The sequence below is a fragment of the Lichenostomus cassidix genome, chromosome 15, assembly GCF_008360975.1.
Source record: "Lichenostomus cassidix isolate B80296 chromosome 15, HeHo_3.0, whole genome shotgun sequence".
Lineage (NCBI taxonomy): Eukaryota > Metazoa > Chordata > Aves > Passeriformes > Meliphagidae > Lichenostomus > Lichenostomus cassidix.
In genome coordinates, this window is record NC_139496.1 from 4211969 (window position 1) to 4234182 (window position 22214).

Genomic DNA, 22214 nt, shown 5'->3' on the forward strand with positions numbered 1-22214 from the left:
TGGTTCTGGGTCGTGGTACCAGGGTGCTCACATACCTCCTTTTTTTCTCTTTTTTTATTTTAAAAAAAACCCCAATCAATTCCAAAATGCTCATTATGGTCTGTTACTCACTCTATGTAATTCCGTGTTTAATAGATTTGTTCATTTACAAAAGGCTCCTCACCACAAAATACAAAGTGTTTTGATGTTTAAAGGTAAAAGAAGAATAATATCCCGATGAAACCCAAGGTGATTGTGCTCGGAAAAGAGGTACTGTATCCCTGAAAGCCTGTTCAAGCACTAAGTGCATTTACAAATCTCTGAGAATGTTTTTTTTTTATACTAAAATTGACCATTATATTCTACTGTGAGAAGTGCTGGCTGCACTATATTGTTTTAAAAATGAGAAAACAAAATGAAAAAAAAAAGAAAAAAAAAAGAAAAAAAGAAAACCAACACAAAACCCTCAAGCCGTGTGTCCGGATGGTGTTTTTCCCAAAGTAAAACCAGGATCTCTCTGGATGTGTGCTCTGGAGTCTCTTTGCTTTGCTCTGGCCACCCCTGGGCCCCCCCAGAGCCAGGATGTCACCCCCCTGCTCCTGGAGATTTTTAGGGCACTGAGGAGCACCTATAAATAACCTGTTAACGATGCTGAGCCATTAATCCGGCTGGCACCAGCCTCTGCCTCACACCCAAGGGGTGGCACATGGGACAAATCCCTGGGATTAGGGCTGTGGCCTCACGTGCACCCGTGGGATGCCCGTCTTTGTGGGGTGATGGGCACCAGGGCTGGCACTGTGTCCCCATCCTGTCACCGCCGCAGTGGTGGCATTGCTGCTGCCACCTGTCACCCACGGCTGGTTTCCCACTGGTTTCCCCAAGGCAGGAGCATTCCCACTGCCCAGGTGGGATGGGGAATCTAAAGTCCTAAATCCTGACCCCCCTGCTCTGCCTGGCTGCAACAGTGAGTCAGTTGCACTGGGATAATGGTATTAAATCCTAAATAGCTCAGGGTTGTGGGTGCATCTTCCCTGCCTCTGTGTCCCATGGTGGGACACATCCCAGCCAGAGAGGGGACTGAGGGTGGCAGGGGCTCAGTTGCATGGTCAAGAGGGTACAGGGATGGGATGGGATGGGATCAGAATGGGGGAACAGGACAGGGGTGGGGACAGGGACAGGACGGGGATGGGATGGGATAGGATAGGGTGGGATGGGATGAAAACATGAACAAACAGAAGGGAATGGGGTTGGGATGAGGATGGGGATGGGATAAGGGTGTGGATGGGATAGGGATGAGGATGAGGATGGGTATAGGATGAAGACAGGGATGTGGGTAGAATGGGATGAATAAGAATGAGAAAGGGGATGAGGATAGGGACAGGGATGAGAACAGGACGGGGATGGGATGGGAAGGGATGGGATGGGATGGGATGGGATGGGATGGGATGGGATGGGATGGGATGGGATGGGATGGGGACAAGAACGGGGACAGGGATGGGGACACAGAGCTGCCCCGTGGCCGTGGCTGTGGCTGGTGGCTCCATCTGTCTCCTCTGCTCACTCCCCGTAACAGCGCACGTGGCTCTGCTGGTATTTATGGCACACCGAGAGGGGACCGCTCTGTCACCAGCAGCGAGCAGTGTGACAGCCCATCCAGGGAACAAAGAGAAATTGGGACAAAAGGAAATTTTCGCAGAGGTTAACATTACTGGTGTGGGGGGGTGGGGGTGCCACTGCCTGCCTGCGCGTTAAAATTAGCCCGTCTGGAGGAAGATCTTCGCTCAGATCTTTGTCATTAAAAAGATGCCACATCAAAGGGATGAGAGGCTGGGGCTGCTGGCAGGTCCCTCTGTGCCCTCCCTGGGGCCACACGGTGCCAAAGGGGTGACTCTACAAAGGCTGGGATGCTGGGGGCTCCAGGAGAAACTTTGCTCCATCAGCGGCGCCCGTGGGAGGAGGATTCATTAGCGCTGCCTCCATCAGATTTCCCAGCTCGCCATAAATCAGGGCGAGTGGCTGAGAGCGACGGCACAATCCATCTTGCAGGTCTCCGAGTCATTACATTTCATTAGGAGGTGTGCAGGGTTTTTATTATTTAGCAGGTTAATTCTCCCCCTCAGATCGCTCCTTGGGAGGAGGATTGCGCTGGGCATGGGGGAGACTTCAGCTGTGGAATGCAAAATAAGTTGTTCCCTCCTTGGTGGGAGCCTGCCTCCAGCCAGTACTGGCTCTGGTGGGTGCAGGGTGAGCATTTGGGGACCCAAAATATGCCCAGACACCCAAGGGAGATGGGGCAGGGAGCCCTGAGGTGCATCCCAGCATCCAGGATGAAGCCACCACAGCCCATCGCCCTCCCAGCACCCCATGAGCACTGCAGGAACACACTGAGGGAAATGCTTTTTTTCCCAGCCTACAAATATCACCCTATTCAAATAACATTAATAATAATGCCAATAATAATAAAAATTGCTAAGGCAGGTGTGCACGAGGCTGGTATTAAACTTAGCGGCCGCCTTTGCTGTTTGGGAGCGAGGAGGAGAGACAGGCAGTATAAATTGCACGGCTGCAAAAGGGTTTAAAAAAACCCTCATCTCTCATTTTGATTGATATTAGCTTCACAAATTAAGCTTTAGATTTATCTAAAAATAAATTTGCTTCCACGCTCCGCATTCTGGATGACAAGTGCTTTTCTCTTTTCCCTTTGTTGAGTTTGTCATTGCTGGCAGGGTGGCACAGGGAGGGGCAGGAGGGGGACAGGGAAGAGCACCCCATGTTCACCAACCCCTAAAGCGTCCCCATCACCACAGCTGAGTGTCAGGACTTGGTGGAGCAGTGGGTAAAAGGGACAGATGGAAGCCATGCAGCCCTGAAGGTGGCAGAGGCATCCTCTGCTGGGATGTCACTGTGGTGTCCCTGTCCCCACAGAGCCACAGCAGGGTGCAGAGTGATGGTGCAGGGGTTTGGTGACAGCTGCCCTTCCCACACCCCAAATCCCTTTAAAGCCCATGTGGCCTCTTGGCTTTGGGGCATCGAGATTTGCACAGGAGGGGAGAAAATTGGTTTATATCTCATTTTACTGGAAAATCCCATCTCTGGTGCTGCAGCCAGGGGCAGCCACGGTGCTGAGCCCATCTTTGGCACATTGGGTGACTGAGTCCTGTTCCAGGGCTACCCAGCCAGGACTGGCCACGGTGGACCTGTGGCCACCCAGCTGGTGGCCAAGTTTATAGTTTTCACCCAAGAACAGGCCTAGAAGAGGAGTAGCTCAGCTTCTCATTCGATTATGCAGCAGGAGCCACCACCTCTGCCTCTCCCAAGGAGTGATAATGAAACATATTCATCCCTCACCCTGGGGAAATACTTAAACCACAATATGAGAGATGTATGTAAATCACATTTAAACGGAGACGGTGCCGTTAACGCTGACGGCGACTCATCAAGTTTGAAGATGAAGTGTCCTCTCTGCTGCTAAAGCCTTTGCTGAGAGAGCTGGGCTGTCCCCAGGGTCCCAGCCAGGGTGTCTGTCAGTGTCACCATGCCACTGGTGCCCACTCAAAACGCTCCTTCACACCTGCACAACATCCAGCTGCTGAACGAAAACTCACGGCTGGCAGGTGGCTGGGAGGGTGAGGAGGAAAGCAGTTACAGAGGGGTGATGGATGGGATGGGGTAAGGATGGGAATGGGATGGGGATCCATGCGGATGGGCTAGGGACGGGAGGGATGGATGGGATGTGGATGGGATGCGGAGCACCGGTTTGCCCCCAGCCCCGTACCGGACCCAGCTAAGCGCTCGGGGTCAGCCCCGGCCCGAGCTCCCCGCTCCCCGCCGGGACCGGGACCGCATCGCGCGGTGTGCGCTGCCCTCCGCTGGAGCGACCTCGCACTGCAACCGCGCACCGCATCCCTCTAACGCACCTGTGCATGGTAACCTCGCACGGCACCTGTGCATCGTATCCATGTGTCACACCTGTGCATCATCACATCCAGGTCCCACACCTCTACATCATATCCATTCACCTGTACATCATCATATCCATGTCCCACACCTGTACATCATATCCATTCACCCGCACATCATCATATCCATGTACCACACCCGTGCATCACATCCATGTCCCACACCTGTACATCATATCCATTCACCTGTACATCACATCATCACATCCCTGTACCACACCTGTACATCATAATATCCCTGTACCACATCTGTACATCATCATATCCCTGTACCACATCTGTACATCATATCCCTTCACCTGTACCTCATCATATCTATGTACCACACCTGTACATCACATCCATGTCCCACACCTGTGCACCACATCCCTGTACCACATCTGTACATCACATCCATGTACCACATCTGTACATCATATCCTTGTACCACACCTGTGCATCATATGCTTGTACCACACCTATACATCACATCCGTGTACCAAATCTGTACATGCACAACTTGGCATGGCACGGCACGGCACGGCACAACCAGGGAGCAGCCAGCTCCCCCATCTCTCCCCAAGCCCTGCCAGCAGCCTGGCTCTCCCAGCCGGAATCACTCAGCACCGGGAGGAGGCAGAGGTGGCAGGTCAGTCTTTATTACCAAATAAATAGTCGTATAAATCTTGTGCAAAACTCTGTGGCAAAACCATCGGCCTTGGAGGGCAGCAGGGGCCGTGCTGGCCACCCCCGGCCTGGGCTGAGGCTCCCGGCACAGCAAAGCGAAGCGGTGGCGCTGGAGCTCGCCGGTGAGAGCCGAGACCACGGGCACCGCTGGGGCGGGGCCAGGCCACCCCACCCGGGCTGGACACCCGCCGGGACAGCGGCTGGGCAAATCCCTGAGGAGCAGACAAGCACCATCCAGCCCGGTCGCGATTCCGGAGCCGTTCTGGGGGCCTGGGCAGAGTCCATCCTCTCCCGGCGCTGCCGTGCTAGAGCGGGGAGCTCGGGGCATGGCCGTGCCGCCGCTCCCGCGGCTCTGCTGCGCCCATGGTCCCCAGGGGCACCACCACCTCCTCCGGAGGGCAGCTCTTGTTCAGCTCCACCACGCGTGGCACCACCGTCGACCAGCGATCTGCAGAGAGGGTGGGAGGTTGGCAGAGCCTGTCGCTGCTCCCCTGGCCCCCAAATCTGCTCCTGAGGCTCATCCTGAGGTGGGAGGTTGGCAGAGCCTATGGCTGTTCCCCTGGCCCCCAAATCTGCTCCTGAAGCTCATCCTGAGAGATGCTCCCAGCACTCACCCCTTCGCAGCCGGCCCATGGTGTGGGAGAAGCCGTAGTACTGATACGTGTCGTTCTTGCCCGGGTCCTCACTGATGATGCCCAGATTCTGGTTCCAGTGGGACCAGTTCACCTCGTCCACCCTGTGGGGAAGGTCAGACCCGCAGGGGCTGCATGGAGCTCCTGGGAGCCACCAGCAATGCCAGCTGCCTCCAGATCAGTACAAACCATACAGCAAATCAGTGCATGGTGCCAGCCCCCCAAAATGCTGCTGGCTGTGGTGGGAAAGGCTCAGCTGCTCCCCAGCCCCCGAGGGTGCCCACCTTTACCTGAAGCACCAGCGGCGGTCAGGGGTCCCATCCGTGCCTTTCCCCACAGTGACCATCTCCCCCGAGCGGAAGGCTTTCCGCAGGAACACCGGGAAGGAGCGCTCGATGTCCAGGATGGTGGTGGCCCACTGCCAGGGACAGCAGGGACTGCTTGAGCATGGAGGTACCTTGCCCATGGAGCTCAGGATGCCTCAATGCTGCAGACCCCCAGGCACAGACAGCTCCTGGAGCTCCTGTCCTGCAGCCCCCAGGGTGGTACCTGCAGCTTCCAGATGTGCTTGCTCTCCTTGGAGACTTGGCCCACAGTCTCACCCATGAGGGCGATGAGCATGTTGAGGAGGAGCACGAAGGTGAGGATGATATAGGTGACGAGGAGGATGATGAAGACTCCGGGGTACTTGGCGCTCTCGAGCATCTCCAGGTCACCCATGCCGATGGTGAGCTTGAAGAGGTCGAGCAGGAAGGTGCTGAAGGTCTGGCTGTCCCGGCAGGATGGGTAGGTGGGCACTGTGCAGTTGGACCTCTCGCTGCAGGACTCACTGCTGGGACACGGGTTGAGGAGGGACACCAGGGCTGGGGGAGAAGGGACAGGGACAGCGAGTCCACAGGGGGAACGGCAAGAATGGGATCCACAATGGACCCAATGTGGCTCTGTGTTGGCTGAGACCTTCTCCACCATGGGAAGAGGAAAAGGCTGAGCCCATGGGCAGGTGCGGCAGATCTGGGGGTTTGCAGCCCCCTGCCCAGCTGTCCTCCAGCCAGGCATTACCTGATGCATAGCCAATCATGAAGAGCAGGTAGACCAGGAGGAAGCGGAACAAGTCTTTGAAGAGGATCTAAAAGTGATGGAGAGCAGGGTGAGGTGTGCTAGACCACAGCACCATCACCAAGCTGGCATGGCCAGGCTGGGAACAGGGCAGTGGAGAGCCACAGGCACCCTGCACAACGCCTGGAGGAGCCTCTTTAGGCTGCACTTCCATAGGAGGATCACTCCTGGGGAAGGACAAGACCCGTGACCACACCCCAGACCTTCTGGATCATGATGCTGTAGGTCCCTGTCAGCTTGAGCCCGCGGGTGAAGTACAGAGCATTCATCCAGCCCAGAACCAGCGCAAAGACCATGACTGCCAGGTATGCCTCGATGCCACCCAGGTACAGCCCTGCTGTCACGATCACCAGCACGGAGTAGATGAAGCTGGAGGAGAGTTGGGGTCAGACCCTGCACCTACAAACCCGTGGGGTGTGGTGACTCGTGGTGGCCCTGGGGGTTCCCCACATACTAGAGCAGCTGGAAGGAGCCATCTATGAAGAAGGAGTTCACACCTGGGCACTTCTTCATGAACAGGTCTTTGATCTGGGGGAGAGAAGCAGAGGTTGGAGGGTCTGGGGTGGCAGGATCCCCATGTCTGCAGCAGCTTGGATGCCTCAGGACACGGGGCTGTCACCCCTGGAGACCCCAAGGGTTCAGTGGTCCCACTGCCTTGCCACACTGACATTCGTGCAGAAGAAGAGGATTCCAGTGAGCAGGGTGATGATCTCCCCGGCCAGGCGCAGGTAGTCAGCGGTGCTGGTGTAAGGGTAAGGCGGCTGTGGGGAGAGGACAGAGCTGAGCTGCTCCCCCATCCCCTGGGGCAGAGACCCAGCAGATCCCCCTGCAAGGCCGTGCTGGCCCGTGGGGCGGTGCCAGGGGACTCACAGGGCCTTCCATGGGGCGATAATAGGCGACGAGGGTGAAGATGACCATGGCGCTGAGGTAGGACACCACGCTGATGTAGAAGGACACAGCCCCAAACTTGCGCCACTTGTCCCGCAGCAGCTCGTTGATGGGCTCCACAGCCAGCATCTCGTGGCGGTTCTGGTGGGACATGGACCCTGACAGAGGGGACAGGGCCACCTGATTCCCCCCAGACCCCTCCCAGTCCCCTCAGCCCCTGCACACCTCGATCTTGCTGTTGTAGACCAGGATCTCCAGCACAGACACCTCCTCCCCACAGGTGTCCAGCGAGGACAGGTCGTAGAGGGAGGAGTAGACAGGGCCATACGCCCAATCCTTGAACTTCCTGGAGAGGTGCCGGGCGTCCTCATCCGTGATCTCCCGCCGGATGATGTGCTGGAAGATCTGATGGAGGGAGGGAGGACTGCTTAGACCTGGTCCCCACCTGCTTGGGGCACCCTGCTCTCTTTCAACCCACCCCCTGCACCCCAGTGGGCCCCGGATGCTCCCAGGTGCTCCTAAGGTGCAAAGTCATTGTCACAGCCCCGAGGATGCTGCAGATTTGCATTTTTGATGACCCCCCTGCGTGCCCCACCAGAGGTGGAGGGCAGGTCAGGGGAGAGGACAGGCTGTGCAAGGGTCTGGAGTTAATTAGGAAAGGGCCAGAATGCAAAGAGGCTTTAATTAGCCAGGTTAACAAGCTGCATATCCAGGTTTCCTCCAGCATCTGCAGAGAGAAGCCAGCAGGGACATGCACTGAGTGTGACAGGGCTCAGCAGGGATGGCAGGGAGAGGTCCCCCTTACGGGGTGTCACCGTACCCCAATCTTGCCGGTCTTGGCTGCCATCATGAGCGGGGAGAGGCCGTCGTTGTTGAGCAGAGCCTCCAGGTTGGTGTCGGGGAACAGCTTGGCGCACTTGACGAGGAGCAGGTCGTACATCTTGGTGACAAACTTGGTGTTCTCGCGGGTGTTGTCGGCGATGGCCACCAGGGCGTGCAGCACGGTGTTGCCGCGGGAGTCCTGGCGCCGCAGGTCCGCCTGCTTGTGCCCGTTCTCCGTCAGGTAGTGCACGATGTGCGGCTGGTTGGTGCAGGCGGCCAGCGAGAGGGGCAGCTCACCTGCGGGGACAACACCGCCGCTCCTGTCACCCCTTCCCCGCTGCGGGGGCATCTTGGGGTGCAGCCCCCCATGCTTCTTCCCTGCTCACCGAAGTAGAAGTAGCCACCCTCGCCCTTGGGCTGGAAGAAGCGGCCGCGGGCCTGGGCATGGACATCTGCTCCCTTCTCCACCAGCAGCTCCACGTAGTGCTTGCAGCGGCGCTCGATGGCGATGTGCAGGGCTGTCTGACCTGCGACACCACCGCCGTCAGCCACCGCCTTGCCCCGGGACATCCCCCAAGTCCCAGCCTTGCCAGGGTCCCCTAACCGCCCCAGTGTCCCCCATGCCCAGGCGGGGCCAGCACTAGCCCCACGCCCCCCCACCTCGGTAGTAGACGTCCCTGAAGGGCGAGTTGATGAACTCCCGCATGTTTCCCGTCTTCTCCGCGATGTCCAGCAGGACGGGGATGGTGTCGTTCTTGCCGCCGCTCAGGTTGAGCAGAGCCTTGGGCAGGCAGGTCTTTCCCGTGGAGGGCTCTGCGAGTGGAGGGTGATGAGGGGGGGCCAAGGCAAGCCCATCAGGGCCCTGGCTCCCCACGCCAGAGCCGGACATCCCCATCCCCACACGAGCACAAGGATCGCCAGTGGCACAGCGCAGCCCCGGCACTAGGGCAGGGAACCCCCCAGTCCCTCACCTCGGAACTCCTCGTCTGTGAGACGCTTCTTGTGGGTGAGCAGGAAGGAGAGGAGCCCATCCAGGCCGGCCGGGGAGCCCCGGGAGACGATGTCGAAGAGGATGGGTCTGTTGAAGACCTTGAGGACCGGGGGCGGGTCGGGAGCTGGTCCCTTTGCGGCCGGCGGCTGCTTGCTGCGGGAGAAAAACCAGCGCTGGCAACACGAGCTGCTGCCCCAGCTTCCCACCTGTGCAACGAGCTTGAGGGTGCTCAGCCACTGGGGACAAGCACGTGGGGACACCCCCAGTGGGGTCACCTGTGGGGCCGGGGCAGGCTCCGCACCCACAGCAGCCCAGTGCTCCCAGTGCCCTGCCAGCTGCCACCCGGGTCTTGCAGCGTTCTGAGCCCCCAGCTGTGCCCCACGGCTTGGTCACGCTGCAGCACCACGGCTGAAGTCAGACCGGTCGGAGCAGTCGGCAGCAGGGGGGTGGACAGGGGACAACCGGCCAGCTCCGGGCACCGGGAATGCGGGCAGGACGGGCGGCGGCTCCCCCAGCCGGGGACTTCCAGTCTCGTGGGACATCCTGGTCTCCTCCACCCACCTCCGCGGGAGAACGTCCCGCTCTCCTGAGCCGGTTGCACCCCTGGGTGGGGACACTGGCAGGGGGCCACGGTGGCCGCCCCAGGTGCCCGGCACAGAGGGGCATTGTGCAGCCGCGGGCTGCCCCCCTCTCGGCTCCGGTTTCCTGGCGCGGGCTGTGAAAAACCCTTTCATGCGGCAGCCAGACGGCCGCACCGGCCAGGGGAGCGGCCGGGCTCACAGAGCCTCTTTCATGGCGCCCGTAAGGGGGAAGGGGAGCGCGCTCCCGACCCCGCGGCACCGGGGGCTGCGGACCCCCGCCACGGCATGGCACAGCCCAGCGCTGCCACTGGGACTCACTGCGAGTTGCTCCCTGTGCGCGGCACCTCTGCCCGAAGCACCCCAAAGTGCCACTCGAAGGTCTGCCCACGTCCCCAGCTGTTTGAACATCCCCGTCCCCACCGGGACGCCCCCTCCCCAGCATCCCCCGCCGCACCGGGGGGCGCGGGGGTCTCGTACTCACTCCGCGACCCTCCTGCGCCAGCGCTTGTTCTCGCTGGGGTGGTGGCGGTAGGTGCCGTAGTCGAAGAGGGAGTCCATGGGGGCTTTCTTGGGCGCGGGGACTACGGGGGACTCGTAGATGGTGGCCTCCAGCAGCTCCATGGGCTTCGGGGCGCCTTTCCGAAAGGCCCCGTGGAATTTCATGCGGAGGTTTTGCTTTCCATCTCCGGCGCCGGGGGGACCTCTGGCTGCCTCGGCAGAGCTCGGGGTGTCCTCGCTCTCGAACAGGTTGGCCAGCGAGGAGAGCGGGAAGGAGTCGTTCTGGAGGGTGCCGTCCTCCCCCGCGCCCTCCCCGGCATCGCGCGGGGTGTCTTCGGTGTCTGCCATGGTCGCTGCCCGGAGGGACGGGCACGACTGACCTGCCTGGGTGGCTGTGACCCGCGGCTCCTTCTACGAGAGCAGGAGACCTGGCAGAGGAAAATCCAGCGTCACCCCCAAAAAATCCTCCCCACACTCTGTCATCCCGAGCCCCGCGGCGGGACAGGTCGCACACCCACCCTGGCAGCGGTTTGGGCCGGCTGGATCCCTTGGAGCTCAGAGTCTCCCTGCCTGTCCTGGCTCTCCTCGGCACCCACCTACCCGCTGCGGGGACCCCTCACGTCTGCGGAGGCCCCTCCGGCTGCGGCTCTGCCGTGCTGGGCGAGGGCGAGCCCGGCCCCGCTGCGGTCAGCCGGGGTGCAGCCCAGGACAGGGCACAGAGCAGACCCTGTGCGCTCCGATCTGCCGCCCAAGGAAAGAAAACATTCCTTGGGATACTCCCCACATCCAGGGAAGCGCCCAGAGGCAGCAGGAGCCGCCACCGCAGCACGGCTGGGAGCGGGGGCAGGGCTGCTGCTGATGCTCCACAACCCAGGGGGGCTCGATGGGACCCGGATCAGGGCACCGGGAGGGGACGGGCGCGGCTCGGGGCGGGCTGCAGCCCGCGGGAGGACAGGAGCAGCTGTTGGGACAAGAAATTACGGGTTTAGGTTGCCTAGAGGGATGTGGAGTTGGAGGAGAGACGTGCTATCAGCGCGGCCGGCAAAGCACTGTACCGTGTCACCGTGTCCTGCCCGCCACGTCCCTCCGGACACGGCCAGGTGACTGACCCCGGGCATTCCCCCAGCCCCGCTTTCCACCAAAACCCTCCGGCGAAACCCAGCAGCGCTAGGGCTCAGCACAGCTCCCACTTGCGGGGAGTTCAGCCCTCTCCGCGGGTCCGGGACAGAAAAAGCAGCGGGAAACGTGTCATTTTGTGCTGGGCTGCAGCTCTGTGCGACAAGCCACAGCGGCAGGCTGGGCCCTGTCGGGAGGGAAGGGAAAAGGCTCGAAAGAGGCAGGGAGCCTCCTGGCAGCCACGCGGTGCTCCCGTGGGCATGGGGGAAGAGGGTGGCAAAGCGCCCCAAAACCCTGCAGCAACTGGGAGGGGGTTCAGGGTTCATGTCTCCCCTTCTCCCTGCTGTCCTGGGGGATACCAAGTGGGGATGGTGAAGCCTCGAGGGCCAGCCAGAAGGGACAGTGTAGCTCTGAGGGACACAGAGCTGACAGTTTCTCCTCTTTGCTGACTTTCCTGCCATCCCCGTCTCTGCAAGAAATTCCACAGGCACCTGCCAAAGCCCGCAGGTCCCACATTCCGACCCCATGCAAACAGGGGCACTCGCACGGCTGGTTTGACCTTGGAAAACAGAGAAAAGGAATTGCCCAAGCACGGATCCTGTGACTGGGAATGGGGACGCTGCACCTGACCTGTCCCAATTGTGCTGCGACCCGGAAAAGTGCAGCTTTAGGGAAAATCCGGACACGACATGGGCTGTCACACACCTGCTGTCACTGGCTGGGGCTGCAAGCTTGTGTGGGAAATGAGGGACTCAGGGCTGGTGCCGTCAGCCCAGGCGCTGCCAGGAAAGGTGCTGTCACAGGGGTTTGATTTGGCCCGTTAGTTATTTGGGTTTGGGTTTTTCACACTTCCTCACCTCATGGAATAACTGAGTCAAGGCACAGCTCTCGCATCCAACACAAACCCCACCTGAGCTCCCACCTCTTGCCAGCTTCCCATCAGGGTACCTCCCTGTCGGGCCAGTGTCCCCAGTCAGTCCCCAGTCCAGCCCACCAGGGGAGCACGGATGCTGTCACCGACACCAATGGGTGGCCGGCAGGGGAGGATGTCCCATGACATTAAAGGGTGATGTGGTGGGAGTGAATCACTGAAACCACAGTGGGTTCGTGTAGGAAATGCTCATCTGGGGTGATGCGGCTGCCTCCCAAAATCATCCTCACCACTGTGTCTGTGCTCACCTTGGCAAGAACCAGGAGCTCAGCGTGGGCAGCATGGGGAGCCTGGAGCTGACAGAAGCCCCCTCCTCAAAGCTCCCCCTGGGAACCCACCCAGCACCTCAATCTCAGAGCATGAATGCCCAGATTGCCCCTCCTCAAAGCTCCCCCTGGGACTCCACCCAGCACCTCAATCTCAGAGCATGAATGCCCAGATTGTCCAGACAGGCTAGGATCCCGCAGTGCCAGGGGGATCCAGGGGGCTACACCTGGCCCTGCCCAGCTCAGCCCCAGCCTCACCTGGGGTCTCCATCCTGCCCTGCTCCCCATGTGCTGCCCGGAGAGCTCCATCCAGCCCCATTTCCCTTGTCCCTCACCGGGGGCTTCATCCCGCCCCAGTCCCCGTGCCCCGGCCCGTCCCACTCCCGGTGGAGCCCCCCGCTGCCCGCTCCCCCAGCTCCGTACCGCGAAAGGTCCCGTGGAAAGTCCCGTAGGCTCCGGCGCCGCCGAGGCGCCCAGGGCCGGTCCCTAGAGCGGCCCCTCCCCGCCCCGGCCCCGGCTCCAGTGGCGGAGCCGGCACCGGGACCCGCCCTCGGGATCGGCCCCCGCCCGCCCCTGCCGCCCCGGGCAGTCCCCCGGCAATACCCGCCACGAAACAGCCCCCCAGGAACAGCCCCAAAATATTCTCAAAAAAATAAGCCCCCCAGGAACAACATCTCTGACACAGCCCTCCTAAGGAACAGCTCCAAAAACCCTCTCAAAAACAGTCCCACCAGGAACAGCTCCAAAACAGCCTCCCAGGAACAACTCCAAAACACTCTCCTAAAAACCGTCCTGAAAACAGCTCCTCTAGGAAAAAAACCCAAATCTCCTCATCGAAAACAGCCCTGCCAGGAACAGCCTCAAAACACCTTCACAAAAACAGTCTCCTCAAACACCCTTCCTGACACAGCCCCCACGAACAGCCCCAAATGAGGCTCTCAGGCCACAGGTACCATCAGTTTTTATTAATTGCTGCTCCCACCAGGGCTCGGCAGCACCGGGAGGCGAGGGGGGCTCATAAGGCACCACAAACACCACGGGGACAGTCCCTGGTTTCCAAATCCTGGCAGAGAGGATCTCTCCCACGCCGGCACTGGAGGAGTTGGGGTTACCCGGGAAGCTCCTCCACCATGGGCATCATTCCAGACAATCCAGTGCCAATCAACACGAGGTGCCTGTCGCTGGGTTCCAGGCACAGTCTGAGTGCCACTTCATTCATCAGCAGGACACTTCATTCCCTGCCCCACTGAAGGCAGGAATCCGAGAGTTAGGACTAGAAACACGTGTTCTTCCTCTTGGGAAATCCTAGGGTGACACCCACAATTGTTTTATTGCCGTGTTCTTAATAGAAAGTTAATTACTATTATATTTTGGTTAGAAAAGACGTTATCCACTGCAGATCCAGACAGGAATCGAAGTCACCGGAGAGCTGGGAGCCGCCCCAGCTGCCTCAGTGATGAAGACACAGGTAACACCCACCACACGTTATTTAATCTGTGCCAACCCTGTGCCAGCTTTAGGCTTTGTAGCTCAGCTCAGCGTTCATCTTCGTGTACATCTCGTAAATTGCATCCAGGATTGGAGTGACCCTCGTGAGAAACTGGTGGATTTTTTCTATGCTTTCCTCTTCCTTGACTACTTTACCCTTCTCCAAGGCCTTCAGCAAATCGGATTTGTAGGGAAGAGCGTAGACTGAGCCCTAAAAAACAGGGAGAGGGTGTTTGATTTCCGCAAACCCAACAGAGACCATGGGTTGGGTTGTTCCCATGTGCCAACGCTGTGAGGTCTCCAGACACTTATCAGTGTAGGGAACAGCCTTAGGGATGATGGCTGGATGCTTGGAGAGGGAGGGAATTCTCACCGTGAAGAGCTTCTGCAGCATCCAGCCATGGTATTTCTTCAGCGCGATCTCGTAAGCCTTCAGGGCGTTCACTCGGATGAGGTTGGGATGCTCCTCATCCCTCTCGCCGTCCGAGATGCTCTGCAGCAACACCAGTATGAATTTCAGACCCCTGGGAGAAGACCAGAGATGTTTGGCCCAGGGAAGCAGGTGCTGTTTCCCAGCTTCCAGCCTGGTGTGTCCAAGCATCCCAAAAACCCACAGTGCATCCCCCTTGCAGAGCCGGGGTCTGTCCATGTGTGTGCATCCAGGGAAGAGAGAGAGAAGGGCTGGATGGAGCACCCAGGGGGAACACAGGGGAGGATGGAGCCCCCGGGGCAGGATGGAACCCCCAGGTGAGGCTGGGGCTGAGTTGAGCAGGACTAGGTGCAGCACCATGGATCCTCCAGGCACTGCAAGGTCCTGACCTGTCCAGATAATTTGTGGGCTCACTGAGGCTGAGCTTCCGTGTGCATTGCCAGGAAGAGATTTGAGGAGGGGGTTCCCAACAGCTGTGCTCCCCCAACACAGCACCCCACACTGCCCAGACCCAGCCCACAGGGACCAGCCTGGCCCACGCAGCCTCCATCTGGAGTTCTCCAGCTCCCCACATGCCGGGACACAGCCAGAGCAGCTCCCAACGCCGTGAGTCACCTTTTTAACCACATCAGCGCTAGCGTCGCGCCTGTCTTGGGCCAGGCTGAGCCGTGCAGCTCCTTCTCCACCTCCAGGATGTTCTGCAGCGTTTTGAACTTGGCAGGGTTGGAGTCATAAACCGCCCGGATTTTCTGAGGGCAGAGAAGGGGGTTAGCTGCGGGGAGCAGGGAAGTACAGCGGCTGCTAATGGGGCTTTGGGCAAGAGCCCCGGGAATAAACATGCAACTGGATAAACCACCGCTGAGCCCAAAGTCCCCGTGGGAAGAAAAGCCTTTTGAAACACCTCCAGGTCTCGTCTCTCCAATCCCACAGCATCCCTCCCCAGGGATTCTCCCCCCTGAGCCTTCCTTAGTCCCTTCCTACCTTGATATTTCCAGTCAGATCTGCTTTGACTGGCGAGTAGACGATGGGAGTCCCCAGGCAATCTGTGGGGACAGGGAGGGAGGACAGTTAGTCGTTGGTGACACGGGGGACACCACAGAGTTCCTGTAACCCACAGGTTTCACTTTAAGCACAGCTGGGGCACTGAGACAAGCCAGCGAGACTAGAAAAGGATCTCTGAGCTTCGTACACGGCTGTTGGTCCTTGGGACAGCCCTGCCACCTACTGCGGCCCCACCAGTGACTTCCGATCCCCCTGGCTCCGGGACACAGCCCTGGCAGAACGTCCTGGAACAGCCTGACAGGCACCGGACACTGCCCGTCCGCAGGCAGGCAGCCCCATGTCCTGCCCTTCCGGGGCTGCCACCGAGCCGCCACACAATAGCTGACATTGTGGTGGGCAGCGGGCACATTGTGACACGAGGGCGGCCACGCCGACACCCACCCATGTCCCGACACGGGGTGGGATCCGTGGGTGGGATGGCAGCTCCTGTCCCGGGCGATGCCTCTGGATGGGGTGTTGCTGGGGACTGTAGGACGCTTCCCCAGCGGGGCTGCTCGGCAGGTTTGACAGGATCGTGATGCAACCCTGGCAGAGCAGCTAAGCCCGGCGTGAGCCCTGGGTCAGGTAGGGGGTCACCACCCAGAACTGGGCAGGGGGCACCCCGGAGCGGCTGAGCCCGCAGCAGGCCTGCTCCCAGCCCACATCTCCCAGCCCCGGCCAGCCCGGTCTCACCGAAGAACGGCGGCAGGTGCGCCACGGCCTCCAGGAAGGGCAAAGTCTCGATCTGCTTGTCAGCCGGCAGCGGCTTGAACTCGTGCTCCAGCAGCAGCGCCATGATCAGCGTAGACTCCCCCCTTTCCCCCCTCACCGCTTCCCGGCTGAGGGGGCTCTGAGGGCAGCGAGGGACGACCCGGCAGCGCGCCCACGCCACGCTCCGCCCCCCTTCGCTCCGGCCAATGGCTGCGCACCGCCCGTACGGGCGGTGCGCAGCCATTGGCCGGAGCGAAAGGGGGTGGGACTTGTGGCCCGAGGAGGAGGCCACGCCCCCATCGCCCCCTCAGACTCGGGGCCTGGCCGAACCCCGGGCATCGCACTGCCCCGGCCGCGATCGGAGCGCCGGGCGGGCCGGCGTTAATTATTCACGGGAGATAAATATTTTATTGCGAGCAGATGGAAAACAAACCTCAACGCGCGGCGGTGATGAAACACCTCAGTGAGGGGTTGGGTGGGAAAATGACACCGAGCGGGGACGCGGAGAGTTGAAGAAGGGGCGGGAGCGGAGGGAGGCTCAGGCCCGGCCGCTGCGTGAGGAGCGGATTTACCGGTGAGAGGGCCCCAAATAGGGTGCTTTCACTGGTTATTCTGGAAAAACAGGTCGTGCGGCGATAGCGATCGGTGGCTGGCGGGGAGGGTGCGGGTCACCGGCGGTGGCATCTGCGGGGGCTGCCGGCTGGTGCCACCTCCCTCCCCGGTGCCACACTCCCGTGGTGCCCGGAGCTCCTCCCGGGGTGCCAGGAGCCAATTCTGTGCTACCTGCGCTGCCTTGAGCCTACCCAGGATGCTCGGAGCCCGTCCCGGGATATCCGGAGCTCATTTCGGGATGCCCGGAGCCTCTCTCGGGATGCCTGCAGCCCCTCCCTCAATGCCCGAGCTGTCCCGGGTCACCCAGCGGCCGGTCCGGTTGGGTTCGCTGCGGGCGGCGCCGCGCTGGTGCCGTGCCAAGGCGGGCAGAAAGAGAAACCTTTCACCCCTGAAATATTTACAGCGCCATAAACACCGCCGTGCTGCGCGCTCCGAGCCGGCACAGCGGCACCGCGCCCAGCATCCGCTCGTCCTGCCAGCGCTGGAGCCGCGGCGGTACCGCCGGGACGGGTCGGAGCGAGCCGATCCCCCGCCGTCGCTCCATCTCCCCGTCCCTCCCTGCTCGCCTCCCCTTCTCCCCGCCTCCCTCCCTCGGTCCCCGCCTCCCTCTGTGCTCGCGGAGCCCGTCTCGCCGTGTCCCTCGGCGGGAGCCGTCGCGGCCGGGCGCGTTGCGGTGGCTGCGGGCGGCGATGTCGCTGCGGCTGCGGTGGGGCCGCGGCCCGGAGCGCAGGGCGGCCGAGCGGCGGGAGCTGGAGGCGCGCAGCCGGCAGCAGTGGGAGAGCGCCAGCCGCTCCTTCGCCCGCGCCGCCGCTTGCTGCTCCCTGCAGGCGCGGTGGAGCGAGCCCCGCGTCCCCCCGCCCAGGTACGGCCGCGGTCCGGCGGGGTCCCGGGACGGTGCCGGGGTTCCCCTGACTGTCGGTGTGTGCGGCAGCGCGGCGGCGGCGCGGCGGGAGGCGGAGGAGGCGGCGGCGCGGCTGGAGCGGCGGCGGGAGCGGCTGCAGCGGCTGCTGGGTGAGGAGCGGGAGGCGCTGGCGGCGGAGCTGCGGGAGCGGCGGCGGGACGGGATGCGGAGCCAGGAGCTGCGGGACGACCCCGGAGAGGGCAGGAGGAAGGTGAGGGAGCTGCCCGGCATGCTCGTCTCGTATCCCGGGGCTCGTCAGGTGAAGGGCTGCTCCGGTGCTTCAGCTGTGCCAGCGGGGCTTGCTGGCGGCTCCCCAGGAGTGCCGTGAGCCCCTGTCAGCCTCGGCAGGGTTTGGGATGCCGAGCACTCCTGTATCCTGACCTGACCCAGCTTTGTGTTCCCAGTTTGCCGAGCCGCTGCTGCACGACCACTGGAACAAAAACAACGTGGAGCTCCGAGAGGTGATGTTTCTTTCTCTTTTGTCCCCACTGCCTCGTATTTATTAAACCAGTTTTTAACTTGAAAGACATCATATCTCTACTGTTGTCACTCATCTTGCATGACAGCCCAAAGGTCTGATAAACAAAAGGCAAGAAGTGAAACGGTGTAAGTTTAAATAGTTTTAAGAAGCCCCCTCAAAGCTGTATTTTTAAAAGTCAGAAATATGTTCAGACTCTGAGCAAATTTTCAGTTTTCACAATGCAAATATCTCAGGTGCATAAAATATAAATTATATAAAAAAATATAAATCTTAATATCTCAGCTGTACCTGCCATGCTATGCTGCTTCCTCATTCTTTATTCCACCCACCTGCTGCTCCAGTGCTACAGCCGTGTCACTGTCACTGTGGTGTTTCCCTTGTGACAGTGACCCTCAGCTCAGGACCTGGTGGGCACCTCAGACACCCAGATGAGCCCACCTCTGCAGAGGCAGATATGGGATTTCAGGGCTGTGACTGAGCCAGATGGTGCTCCAGAGAGTCCAGAAGATCCCGGGGGACAGAACCTCTGGCACTGATGGCCCTGCTGTTGTGTCTGCAGGCAGAGCCAGAGCTGCACAGGAAGCATGGAAGAGAGGCTTGGGGCGATCAGCAAACACAAATAAACAAGGTATGGGGGGCAGACCTGGTGTTTTGGTCACTGGGAGGACTCTGAAACACAGGTGGAGTGGAGATGTGACACTTGTGCCATGGGAGCTGCTGCCAGGAAGGGCACTGTGAACAAAGCTATCAAGCTTGCAGGAGTCTGAGTTGTGCATTTTCTGAGCTGGAGGCTGTTACTTTGTGTCAGGCTGACTTGAAATTTTCTTTTGTCTGGGAAAGGAAGAGGTGACCAAACTCGAAGAGAAGAAACATGATGAAAACAAGTACGAAACGGTGCTAGGGGAAGTGCCTGAGAGAACGAGACAAGAGGAAAAGAAGCGTCAGCTGGAGAAGCAAGCAGAGACTTTGCTTCAGCAGATAGAAGAACTGAAATTAGAGGAGACAAAGGTAATCTTGAGTTTCTCCTCATTTGAGAAGGGAATTCATTGCTTCACTTGGAAATACAGCAAGGCTGACCTGACCTTGTCTCTCCGGGTTTGCACTGCAGGGAGGGTTTTCCCTGCCTGCAGAGGAGCAGAAACAGGGTACAAACTCCGGTCAAGCATGCTCTCTGGGATGTTGTAGCTCCCTGATGTACTCTCTCTTGGTGTTTGTTTTTCCCTTTTTAGGCAACAAAGCTGAAAAAGGAACAAGAAAATTTATTAAAGCAGCAGTGGGAGCTGGAGAACTTGGAAGAAGAAAGGAAACAAATGGAAGAGCACCGGAGGAAGAAAGAGCTTGGGTAGGACACCAAGTGAAGCTTGTTGTGGATAGAATCTGTTCCAGTGTTCTCAGCAATGCTTGGGGCACAAGGGCTATTCCAGATAGCAGTGGTAGGATGTAAATATTTGGGTATTGGTGGACTTGCCCATAGCAGCCAAGGAGCAGAGGCACTCGTACCCTTTCTTCTTTTTGTTCCTGGTAGCAGGTTCCTCATTGTCACAGATGTACCTCCTTGGGTGCTGGTGTACAATGACATGGTGCTTTAGAGTCAGTGTGATACTGGCTTTTTAAAAAAAAATTTACTTTTTTCTCTCCTTCAGTCGCTTTTTGAAGCATCAGTGTGACGTTCAGTTAAAGATACGAGCACAGCAGATACAGGAGGAGCTGGTAAGAGATTAATTTACACTTTATAGATGCTGTGTGCTAAAAAAAAAGTTGTTCTGTGTGTTTTGTGTCTGCCTCCGATTCCTACAGATCAGGAGGCCTTTTCCAGCTTGTGCACAGGGCTGGAGCACAAAGCTCATGGGGAATAAGCAGAAAGAATGTCTTGCTGAGCACAGCCTCAACACTGTCACCAGTAATGCCTAGAGGAGCCCTGCCCACAGGCTGGAAGGCTGTTGGATAGTTGTTAATCTAATGGTTTTTCTCCAGGAGACAGACAGGCAAATCTTATCAGCCCTCCTGGAGAAGGAAGATGAGGATCAGCAGCAGCAGATCGCGCGGCGGGAACGGGCGGTGGCTGATGTGGCCTGGATGAAAAGGGTCATCGAGGAACAGCTCCAGCTGGAAAAGGAGAGGGAAGCAGAGCTTGAGACTATCTTTAGGTGAGTCTGCCAACCTCTGAACCTCACCTGAAGAGTTCATGCATGCTGAATATTTCATCAGAGGTGGGATGGACACACCAACTGCCAGGGAACAAATGTGAAGAGAAACCTGAGTGCTCCTCTAAAGCACCGGACAGCCCATCTGTGCCTGTGGAGTTTAACCTCAGCAGTAATTCTTCCTCTCTCCTTTAGGGAAGAAGCTAAAAAAATGTGGGAGAAGAGGGAAGAAGAATGGGAAAGAGAGAAGGCGGCCAGAGATAGCCTGATGAATGAGGTGATGATCTCTGTTGATGATGTGTCTCCTTTGGCTCAATGAAACCATCATTCCACTTGTAACCTTCCACCCTCTGGAGAGTTAGAGCCTTCTGCAGCAGGGTGGAATTTTTTCTGCTTGTCTGGTGCGTTTTCTGGGAATTGTTTAACCATCTTCTCTCTCCATCCTCACCCTTTGCACAGGTCTTTGCAGGCAGACAGCGGCAGATCCAAGAGAAGATGCAATTAAACAGACAGGCCCAAGAAGAGTCCATAAAGTATCGAGAGCAGCTGATCAAAGAACTCGAGCAGGCAAAGGAAAGGACTCCTCGGGAGAAGGGGCAGGAGGAGAACCTGCAGAGAGCCTGCAGGAGGGAGCTGCAGGCAAAGGTAGGCTGAGCTCCCCCATACACACCTGGCTGGTGAGGCTGCCCCATCTCAGCTGACCTTGCTGTGCACAGGGGACAGAGCACCGCTGGAGAGAGGAGGAGGCAGAGCAGGAGGGACAGGCCTGGCAGCACCGTGAGAAGCTGGAGCGGCGGGATGGCCAGCAGGGCTGGCACAGCAGGGTGAGGTCACAGCTGGGTCACCCTGGCACATGGGTCACTGTGGCACAGGGGTCACCCTGACACACGAGCCCATCATGGAGGGTGACAGCATCATTGTCTTTGACCTGCACTTTAGTTGTCACAGTGCCAGGGCAGAACACTGGGCTGTTCCTTACCCTCACAGGCTCTACAGTTCTCTCTTTTGCTGATACTGATAAGATCAAGCCCTAACTTTTAAAGAACTGCTGAGGCAGACGCATTGCTAATGCTTCAAATGTCGCTCAGTGCTGAAAGGGAATTAGCAGCTGCATTAATGCAGTTGGTACAGTGCAGCTCCTCTGCTCAGTGTCTTTGTTGTCTGTCCTGCTGTGCCTGGCTCTAAAATCAAATTTGAGTAACCCTACCTAAAGTCCCTTCCCAGCACATCATCTCCTGTGCATGTTGAACAGTGTGTGTGGATTAATTCCAGAGCCCATAAATCAGTGCTGGTCTTTGTTTTGACCCCTTTAGTTCTACAGTAACCCAAGAGCAGCTTGGACCTGAGGAACAAGCACAAGATGCAGCTCCAGACTAGAAAGAAAACTCTGAAGACTCGAGGAACTCCTGAAATAATGGTGGCTCTGGAATAGCCTACAGTGAGACCAAGACTTGACTGAGTGGATTTCTGAAAATATTTAGCTATGGCCTAGCTGAAGAGGAGCAAATTTCCAGTGTCTTCAAGAATGTGGAGGTGTGAGCACATCTTCAGAGAACTGAACTGCTTCACTTTGCATTCTGGAGTTGTGCTCATGTATTTGGTACATGAGAGGCTGAGGCAACCTAGCAAATAGAAGTGCCCTGTGGAGCTGAGCCATGAAAGAATCTGTGCCTCTCCAGGAACAGGAGCTGTGAAACACCAGGGGCTGTGTCAGACTCCCACCTTGGAGAATCAGGCTGTGCCTGGGTGCCCACTGGGCTTTTAGGAGTTAATTTGTAATGCACATTGCAAATCAGTCAGATCATGTGTGCTGTGGCAGCAGTGCTTGTCCAGTTCCTCTCCAGAAAGTGCTGGAGACTTCATTAAATGCTGTTTTTCACTTGTTTCATAAAGAAAGAATAATTAAAAACCTGAACAAGGATTTGTTTGTTTTACATGTGCAAACAGAAACTTTTTCCAAA

The 22214-nt window shown here is 58.5% G+C and overlaps 3 protein-coding genes across 5 annotated transcripts; 1 reads left to right on the forward strand and 2 right to left on the reverse strand.

Moving 5' to 3' along the window:
- Positions 1-4560: 4560 nt before the first annotated feature.
- On the reverse strand, positions 4561-12922 carry TRPV4 (transient receptor potential cation channel subfamily V member 4). 2 transcript variants are annotated; one of them, XM_085075651.1, is made up of 16 exons: positions 12869-12922; positions 10116-10560; positions 9034-9206; positions 8723-8875; positions 8449-8589; positions 8061-8359; positions 7466-7645; positions 7223-7381; positions 7021-7113; positions 6807-6880; positions 6556-6721; positions 6296-6362; positions 5786-6099; positions 5527-5654; positions 5219-5340; positions 4561-5052 (listed from the first exon to the last, which is right to left on the reverse strand). In XM_085075651.1, exons 2-16 carry the CDS (start codon positions 10478-10480, stop codon positions 4910-4912), a joined length of 2577 nt encoding a protein of 858 aa, XP_084931777.1. In that variant the 5' UTR covers positions 10481-10560; positions 12869-12922; the 3' UTR covers positions 4561-4909. The 2 variants fall into 2 exon arrangements, with proteins under 2 accessions (XP_084931777.1, XP_084931778.1); XM_085075652.1 differs by lacking the exon at positions 12869-12922 and adding an exon at positions 10651-11144.
- A 467-nt stretch (positions 12923-13389) lies between these two features.
- On the reverse strand, positions 13390-16302 carry GLTP (glycolipid transfer protein). The gene is made up of 5 exons (XM_085075667.1): positions 16098-16302; positions 15345-15406; positions 14979-15112; positions 14307-14457; positions 13390-14144 (listed from the first exon to the last, which is right to left on the reverse strand). The coding sequence occupies exons 1-5, from the start codon at positions 16198-16200 to the stop codon at positions 13962-13964; spliced, it is 633 nt and encodes a 210-aa protein (XP_084931793.1). The 5' UTR covers positions 16201-16302; the 3' UTR covers positions 13390-13961.
- A 102-nt stretch (positions 16303-16404) lies between these two features.
- On the forward strand, positions 16405-22162 carry TCHP (trichoplein keratin filament binding). Of its 2 annotated transcripts, XM_085075666.1 has the most exons (12): positions 16405-17589; positions 17659-17839; positions 18033-18089; positions 18669-18737; positions 18950-19117; positions 19339-19451; positions 19753-19819; positions 20084-20256; positions 20449-20530; positions 20713-20898; positions 20970-21077; positions 21567-22162. In XM_085075666.1, exons 1-12 carry the CDS (start codon positions 17417-17419, stop codon positions 21597-21599), a joined length of 1410 nt encoding a protein of 469 aa, XP_084931792.1. In that variant the 5' UTR covers positions 16405-17416; the 3' UTR covers positions 21600-22162. The 2 variants fall into 2 exon arrangements, with proteins under 2 accessions (XP_084931792.1, XP_084931791.1); XM_085075665.1 differs by having other exon boundaries at positions 16405-17839.
- Positions 22163-22214: the final 52 nt, after the last annotated feature.